At 39.6% G+C, this 8,941-nt stretch overlaps 1 protein-coding gene across 1 annotated transcript in view; it reads right to left on the bottom strand.

Moving 5' to 3' along the window:
- Positions 1-1,026: 1,026 nt before the first annotated feature.
- C3AR1 (complement C3a receptor 1) overlaps positions 1,027-8,941 on the bottom strand; it is a 16,177-nt gene continuing 8,262 nt past the window's right edge. The window contains exon 2 of the mRNA XM_006084204.3: positions 1,027-3,031. Within this exon, the coding sequence (XP_006084266.1) occupies positions 1,585-3,021 (1,437 nt within the window). The 5' untranslated portion in view covers positions 3,022-3,031 and the 3' untranslated portion in view covers positions 1,027-1,584. The remainder of the gene's footprint in view (positions 3,032-8,941) is intronic.

Raw genomic sequence — 8,941 nt, 5'->3', positions numbered from 1 at the left:
GATCAGCATAAGTTCATGACTTAGAAACATCATGGCAAATATCAGAAGGAACATCTAAAATTGTGCAACGGTTATTTCAGAAATGGGAGTGGGAGGGCAGGGTGTGGCAGGAAACTTGTCATATTTCATTATAAACCTTGAATGGCTTTAAACTATGTGTATGTATTACTTTGATAAAGTTTAATTTAGAAGCCTAAAGATGTATACATCTGGTAATTATAACATGAATGATACCTGTAGTCATGTTTTTATAAGTTTGATGGTTTTCTTGGAGGGTACTCAGTTGTTTTTCAGTGATTTTAAACTTTTGACATTAGAGGTTAGTAAAGGTACAAATTCTAATATGAAAGAAGACTTAGGAGCAGAAGAGAAATAAGGGAATTAAGGCATTTAAGACAAAGAGTGGAAGGCAGATGGCTCTACCAATAGGCAAATAGAGAAAACAGATAAGAGAACTCCTCAAAGGGCAGCTTACATTATAGATCACGAGTAAGTTGTTAGATGCCTTAGTAGTCTGTGTTTACACAAGAGATCTTATTTAGTTGCAATAAAGGAAACTTGGAATTGCGTCCTGTATCCATGAGTATTCCAAATAGGAAGTGTCTGGCATTGTACTTGCTTCAGACTCATACATCCTTGTTTTCATAGACTATTTCTTTTTCTTTTAAAAAAATATATATTTATTGATTTCAGAGAGGAAGGGAAAGGGGGAGAGAGATAGAAACATCAATGATGAGAGAGAATCATTGATAGGCTGCCTCCTGCATCCCTCCCCCCCCCCCCCCACTGGGGATCAAGCTTATAACCCAGGCATGTGCCCCTGACAAGAATCGAACCCGGGACCCTTCAGTCTGCAGGCCGAGGCTCTATCCACTGAGCCAAACCGGCTAGGGTCATAGACTATTTCTTTAAAAAAATTTTTTTTTATTTCACTAAATGTATTGGGGTGACATTGGTTAATACAGTCATATAGGTTTCAAGTGTACATTTCTATGATACATGATTTGTATATTGCATTGTATGCCCACCAACCAAAGTCAAATCATCTTCTGTCACCATATGTGGCCCCTTTACCCTTTACTACCACCCCCACCTGCACCTTCTCTTTATTTAAAACCATCCCCACCACCACCAACAGTATAACAATAAAGCCATAGAATAAATGATCACCTTTCACTCAGAGCTAGGATAATTGGTTTTAAAATGAACCTGGAAGGGAATTTCGATATACTAAATAAAAAATTTAAGGATAGAAAGAAACATTTTACAACAGACTAGATTCTCATTTATCTCAGGTGGCTTAGTTTGGGATAGAAGTAGATTAATTTGTGCATTGTCTCTCAGACATAGCTTTCATCAGAAACAAGAGAACTTGTTTTCAAGTCAGGTTGGACCAGAGAGTTTCCAGGTGATGTTGATGTCACTAGTCTGGGACCACACTTTGAAGGCCTCAAGATTGAGTCTTTGGTGTTTTCCGAAATCCCTGTTCACCATGTCTCTTGCTCTTTTAGAAACATGTCGCACTTGGTGAATATCTAAGAAGCTCTTCTTGAGTCAAGTGCTTGGGTCAAATGCTCCGGATTCTCACACAGCTGTACTGCTGTTTCTTCCATAAAAGCCTTTGCTTTGGGTACAACTGGTAGAATGTGTGTGCCCCTCACTGAAAGCTGCCTCCAGAATGCCCTGCACAGACTGCCTTGCTTTCTTCCTAAAATCTTTCCCCATAAGGGCATAGAGGAAGGGATTGAAGCAACTATTCGCAGATGCTAGGGCAATGGACACATTGTCCCAGGATAGCAGAGCTTCCTCTGAGCCAGTAAACAAAAAGAGGACTCCAAAAATGTGGTATGGGGCCCAGCAGACAATGAAGACAACCACCACCACTATGGCCACCTGGAAGGTTTTGCTCTGAGCCTTGATAGAGCGACCCCACATTTGGAAGATAATGAGACTATAACAGGTCACCATAACAATACAGGGCAGCAGGAAACCAATCACTAACCTAGTGATGGTTATTATCACCTGGGGTGTTGCAACTTTATTGTAATATTCAATGTAACCTTCAGTATAGTCCTGGAAATCTTGTGATGGCTCAATTGTGTATAGGGCATTACTAGAGGTACTAGAGAAAAGCTCTAAATCGGTAGAGAGGAAAGCATCAGAGTCATCCGGTGAGTTAATTCTGTGATCTTCAATGGGAAGGCCAATGGGGATTGTTGGGGAGGCCTCATCATCAGGTTTAATTAAATTATAATATGGATGTTGATTAGATAATCTAGTTGAATCCACAGGAACTGAATCTCCAGGAGGTCTTTGAAATGTTTCAGCATGGAGGAGCGTGGTACTTGTCCAAGGATGATCATTTCTTTGTGAAGAGAAAGCATCTGACCTGTCAACCAATTCTCCAGGCAACTGAACGATGGGGTTGTCAAGAGATGCATTTTCCGGTTGATCGTAAGTGTAGTATGAATAATCTAATGAGCCACTGGTACCAAAATTGTAGCCACACATAGTATGGTTGTCTATGGTGAACATTTCCCGGTACATGAACACAGGTATACACATTGCAAAAGCCACCACCCAGATACATCCACAGATAATGAAGGCTGTCCTTACATTGCGGTGATTCTGGCACCAGATGGGCTTGAGTACCAAAAGGCAGCGGTCCAGGCTAATGGCAGTCAGTAGGAAGACGCTGGCAAACATGTTGAGGATGATGATGGAAGGAATGAGCTTGCATAGGAGCCAACCATAAGGCCAGTGTCCTTTGAGAGCCAAGTGAACCAAGGAGAAGGGTAAGGAGAGGCAGCAGAGAAAGTCTGCCAGTGTGAGATGGAGAAACCAAACAGTGTTCACGGTCCACTTCATCTTTAGGCCAGCTACCCACAGCACCAGCCCGTTGCCTGGCAATCCCAATAAGAAAGTGAGGCTGAGAATGACCATGGACAGAATTATTGGGGGTTCATACAAAGGCTGGGAGTGTATGTCAGTTGAATTGGTCTCATCCGGGAAATACGCCATTGCTAAATTTCTGCAAAAAGAGAAACAAGCATATTTAAAGTAACATTATCTTTTTAAAAATGGGTATCTTGGAAATCTAACCTTCCCACATAATGATGTAGAACTGCACAGGCCCTTATACTGTTTTAGTTTGTATTCCTTGATTTCACATTGAATAACACAAAACTTTCTCTGATAGACTATTTACTTACTTATTAAAAAAATTATATATATATATAATATATATATACATAATATATATATTATATATATACATATATTTGATTTTAGAGAGGAAGGAAGAGGGCCAGAAAGATAGAAACATCAATGATGAGAGAGAATCATTGATTGGTTGCCTCCTGCATGCTCCACACTGGAGATCGAGCCTGCAACCCGGACCTGTGCCCCAACCAGGAATCAAACTGTGACTTCCTGGTTCATAGGTGGACACTCAACCACTGAAGCATGCTAGTCAGGCTCGGATAGACCATTTAAAATCTACTGTATCTATTTAAGTGTGTATCAAAATAACCTAATTTGAAAGTTTATATCAATGTAAATTTCTCCCTTTTTTTGGACTTTTAATCTCTCATTCTCCACTGATTACTTTCCTTACTTAATATTCCCTATTAAAAACAAACAAATGAGTCTAATGGACAAACAATAACTTTTAATTTTTCAAAAAATATATTTTTATTGATTTCAGAGAGGAAGGGAGAGGGAGAGAGCGATAGAAACATCAATGTTGAGAGAGAATCATTGATTGGCTGCCTCCTGCACGCCCCACACTGGGGATCGAGTCCGCAACCCAGACATGTGTCCTTGACTGGAATCGAACCTGGGACCCTTCAGTCCACAGGCCGCCACTCTATCCACCAAGCCAAACCAGCTAGGGCAAACAATGACTTTTATATTAGGGGTTCCCAACTTTAAATCCATGAAAGGGCTTTTAGAAGCCCCATTTTTACCTCAAATGATAGGGAAAATTTTAACTTTAATATTTTCATTTCCTTGAGGGCAGAGGTCCATCTATTCCCTACCAGATTTTCAAAGGACTCACCACCAGAGAAAAAGGTCCTAGACTCAATTATGTCTTTTAGATACATCAACTTTTCCTTTTGCTGTTCAGTTTCTCAAGAGTTGTTTACATTCTTGGCATTGATTTTTCTCACCACCCATTATTTCTTTCTTGTCTTTTGTTTTGTATTGAATATAACAGAAACAATAACTTTATATTAACAGAAGCAGAAAATATGCATAAAAATATAGACAAATAAGAATAAGAAGCCCTAACCGGTTTGGCTCAGTGGATAGAGCGTCGGACTGCGGACTCAAGGGTCCCGGGTTCGATTCCAGTCAAGGGTATGTACCTTGGCTGTGGGCACATCCCCAGTGGGGGGCGTGCAGGAGGCGGCTGATCTGTTTCTCACTCGTCAATGTTTCTAACTCTCTATCCCTCTCCCTTCCTCTCTGTGAAAAATCAATAAAAATATATTTAAAAAAAAAGAATAAGAAAATAGCCCGGCAAGGGTGGCTCAGTCGTTGAGTGTTGACCTATGTATGAACCAGGAGGTCATGGTTCGATTCCCAGTCAGGGCACATGCCTGGGTTGTGGGCTTGGTCCCCAGCATGGGGCTGTGCAGGAGGTAGCCAATCAGTGATTCTCTCTCATCATTGATGTTTCTATTTCTCTCCCTCTCTCTTTTCTTCTCTGAAATCAATAAAAATATATTTAAAAAAAGAATAAGAAAATAAAAATCCCATATTCTACCAGTCATTGATTATTACTTTAGCACCTTAATACCTTCTGGATCTTTTATATACATATATGTGTGTGTGTGTGTTTACATTCACACTTTTATATATGTATGTATATTTTTTGTTATGCACAATTTAACAAAATAGATCAAATGTACATATTGGTTCGTGAGCATTTTTAATTGCAGTAAAATACATGTAACAAAAATTTACCATCTTAACCATTTTTAAGCATATAGTTCAGTAGTGTTAAGTATATTCACATTATTGTGCAAAATCCAGGACTTTCTCACATTGCAAAACTAAAACTCTATACTATTTGACAACTCCCTACTTCCCTCTCCCCCAGCCTATGGTAACCACCATTCTATTTTGTTTCTATGCAGTTGACTACAGTATAGGTGGAATCATACAGCGTTCATCTTTGTTGTGACTGGCTTATTTCACTTAGCACAATATCCTTAAGATTCATCCAAGTTATAGCATGTGTTGGAATTTCCTTCATTATTAAAGTTGAATACTATTTCTGCCGAGGCTGGTTTGGCTCAGTGGATAGAGCGTCGGCCTGCGGACTGAAGGGTCCCAGGTTCGATTCCGGTCAAGGGCATGTACCTGGGTTGCAGGCACATCCCCAGTAGGAGATGTGCAGGAGGCGGCTGATCGATGTTTCTCTCTCATCGATGTTTCTAACTCTCTATCTCTCTCCCTTCCTCTCTGTAAAAAATCAATAAAATATATTTTTTAAAAAAAAGAATAAGAAAATAGCCCGGCAAGGGTGGCTCAGTCGTTGAGTGTTGACCTATGTATGAACCAGGAGGTCATGGTTCGATTCCCAGTCAGGGCACATGCCTGGGTTGTGGGCTTGGTCCCCAGCATGGGGCTGTGCAGGAGGTAGCCAATCAGTGATTCTCTCTCATCATTGATGTTTCTATTTCTCTCCCTCTCTCTTTTCTTCTCTGAAATCAATAAAAATATATTTAAAAAAAGAATAAGAAAATAAAAATCCCATATTCTACCAGTCATTGATTACCTTAATACCTTCTGGATCTTTTATATACATATATGTGTGTGTGTGTGTTTACATTCACACTTTTATATATGTATGTATATTTTTTGTTATGCACAATTTAACAAAATAGATCAAATGTACATATTGGTTCGTGAGCATTTTTAATTGCAGTAAAATACATGTAACAAAAATTTACCATCTTAACCATTTTTAAGCATATAGTTCAGTAGTGTTAAGTATATTCACATTATTGTGCAAAATCCAGGACTTTCTCACATTGCAAAACTAAAACTCTATACTATTTGACAACTCCCTACTTCCCTCTCCCCCAGCCTATGGTAACCACCATTCTATTTTGTTTCTATGCAGTTGACTACAGTATAGGTGGAATCATACAGCGTTCATCTTTGTTGTGACTGGCTTATTTCACTTAGCACAATATCCTTAAGATTCATCCAAGTTATAGCATGTGTTGGAATTTCCTTCATTATTAAAGTTGAATACTATTTCATTGTATGTATTGGTCACATTTTGTTTATTCTTTCATTGGTCTATGGATATTTGAGTTGCTTCAACCTTTTAGCTATTGTGAATAACAGTGCTATGAATGTGGGTGTAAATGCATATTGTTTTGTAAACTGCTTTCTTTTTTTCAGTTATCAGTCTCCACATTATACAGTATGATTGTACCTTAAGGAATACTCAATCTTGATTCAATTCTTCCAACTGTCCCCAAAATATCTTTTATAGCTGATTTGCCTACAATTATATCAAACTTAGGATCACGCTTGCCTCAGAATGTTACGTTTCTTAAGTGTCTTAATTTAGCCTAGTTTCTCTTTTTCAAAGATACTGGCTTGTTTTGTGGTCTGTTGTTCTGACCACTCATTTATCAACCCTGTGTACTTTGCCTTCTGCTCCTATCACTTCATTAAAATTACCTCTAAATAACAAATCCAAGCATCTTTTTCCCTGTCTCCATCCTCTAATATAATGTTTCATTTGATACATTAACTCCTTGACACTCTCTTCTTTTGGCCTGTGTGACATTGCCCTCCCCTAATTCTGAATGTACCATACTTTATAGTTTTCTTGAACAGCTCACTATTCCAAATTAATGCTATTTTCTGTACCTTAGTTAATGAAGTTTACTTCTATCTGAAATTATGTCCTTTACCTTAACCTCCTCTTTCCTCCATCTTTAATTTCTACCTGTTAAAATCCTAGTTATTCTTCAAGATCAGTTCAAATATTATATTTTCCTTGAAACTTCCTCTAATAATCCCAATCAGAAATTAATTCTTCAGCCTCTTAATTTGTGTGTGTGTGTGTGTGTGTGTGTGAGAGAGAGAGAGAGAGAGAGAGAGAGAGAGAGAGAGATAGAGATTGATTTGAACCTCTTTGCATAGTCTCTGTGCAATGACACATTTTATCTCATATTGTAATTATTATAGTGGCTGTCCTATTTATCATACTGGCCTTAAATTTCATGATGGTAAAAATGAGTCTTGTTCCTAAAAGCTTGTTCCACAGAATTTAGCACAATGCCTTATATGACAGAAAGATGAAATATAACTTGAATGGATGGATGTTCATTTGGGGGGGGGTACTTTTTAATCTTTTTAAACTAAGTTTAAAATTCTTATTTTTATTCATTTACTCCAGTAAGGATGCCGTCTCTTCTAACTTCCTCTTTGTTTTCCAGTTCCCAGTTTAGTAGCTGTAACAGCATTTTATGTTTCCCTTTATAAAGGCCCAACATAGTTTTGTTACTTGGAAGAAGTTCTGCTGAGTTAACCCAATGTTGTCATAGAATCTTAAATATTTAGCAGAAGTTAAAGTAACTGAGTCAACAAAATAATATCCTCTTCCCTTTCCCTCAGCCTTGTATATTCAAATATTCAAGTCCTGTTAGGGTCTCTTCTTTTCTTTTTGTGCATGACAGTGACCCTGATCCCACGTCCTACCCCAACACACGCATTCATGCATAGATCCATAAAACACCGAGAGAAGGAGGGAGTCAGAGAATGCTAGGACTGAAAATAAACTTAGCAATCATCTCTCGTTGTCTCTATTTTTATTTTGCAGTTTTTTGACACTGATACTCAGCAAATGAGTTGACTTTTACACATGCAAACAGGAGGGTTCCCAAATCCTAGGTCCAATAGCTGTCAGGCTGATTCTCTCTCTCTCTCCCTCTTTTGACATTTAGTGTTGGGCCTGTAGGGCAACACAATCCTTGAGGGCCATTTGTGAGTCCCGCCACAGGAGAACAAAACACCAGGAAAAACTTGCAGGGCACCAGGTGTCAGATCAGACCACACAAGGAATTGGAAACTGTCCTAAAGGCACTTGATCACACTCAAGCATTCCAAGCCCACCAGCTCAGCCCCTAGACCAGCGATGGCGAACCTTTTGAGCTCGGCGTGTCAGCATTTTGAAAAACCCTAACTTAACTCTGGTGCCGTGTCACATATAGAAATTTTTTAATATTTGCAACCATAGTAGAACAAAGATTTATATTTTTGATATTTATTTTATATATTTAAATGCCATTTAACAAAGAAAAATCAACCAAAAAAATGAGTTCGTGTGTCACCTCTGACACGCGTGTCATAGGTTCGCCATCACTGCCCTAGACCCACCAGTGACTGCCTATAAGGATGAAAGTCCAGCTCCTGGGTGCTGCTCTCATTGACCCAATGAACCCGTGGCTGGGTGCTGTGCAGCCCTTCCCTTGGGATATCCTAACCCCCACCCCCTTCCCTTAAATACATTCATTTTCCTTTACTCACCGACTGAGATGGTTGTTTAGCCTGCCTGCATCCACCATCCACCATGTTCACCTTTCATTTTGGTGGCTTGTAGGGGGATATCCAGAAGGGAAGCTTTCTTCCTTCCCTTCCCCTCACCCCACCCCTACCCTCAGAGACTTTTAGTCTCCAGGTCTAACAGCAACCAAGGCCTTCCCGACTCCCCAGCAGCAGCAGGAGTGCCAGATCCTCAGACCTTCTGATTTCTACTAATGGGTGAGTTACTTCATTTTTGGGAAGAGGGCACTAGGGACCAAGACTCGGCTCCCCATGGGCCACACTTGAGGGCATGGTCAGCCTTTTAAAAGCCTCTACTGCCGAAACCGTTTGGCTCAGTGATAGAGCGTCGGCCTGCAGACTG

This window comes from Myotis lucifugus, unplaced genomic scaffold (assembly GCF_000147115.1).
Source record: "Myotis lucifugus unplaced genomic scaffold, Myoluc2.0 scaffold_10, whole genome shotgun sequence".
Lineage (NCBI taxonomy): Eukaryota > Metazoa > Chordata > Mammalia > Chiroptera > Vespertilionidae > Myotis > Myotis lucifugus.
Note: the sequence above shows the minus strand (reverse complement) of the source record. Positions and strands in the feature narration are given on the sequence as shown.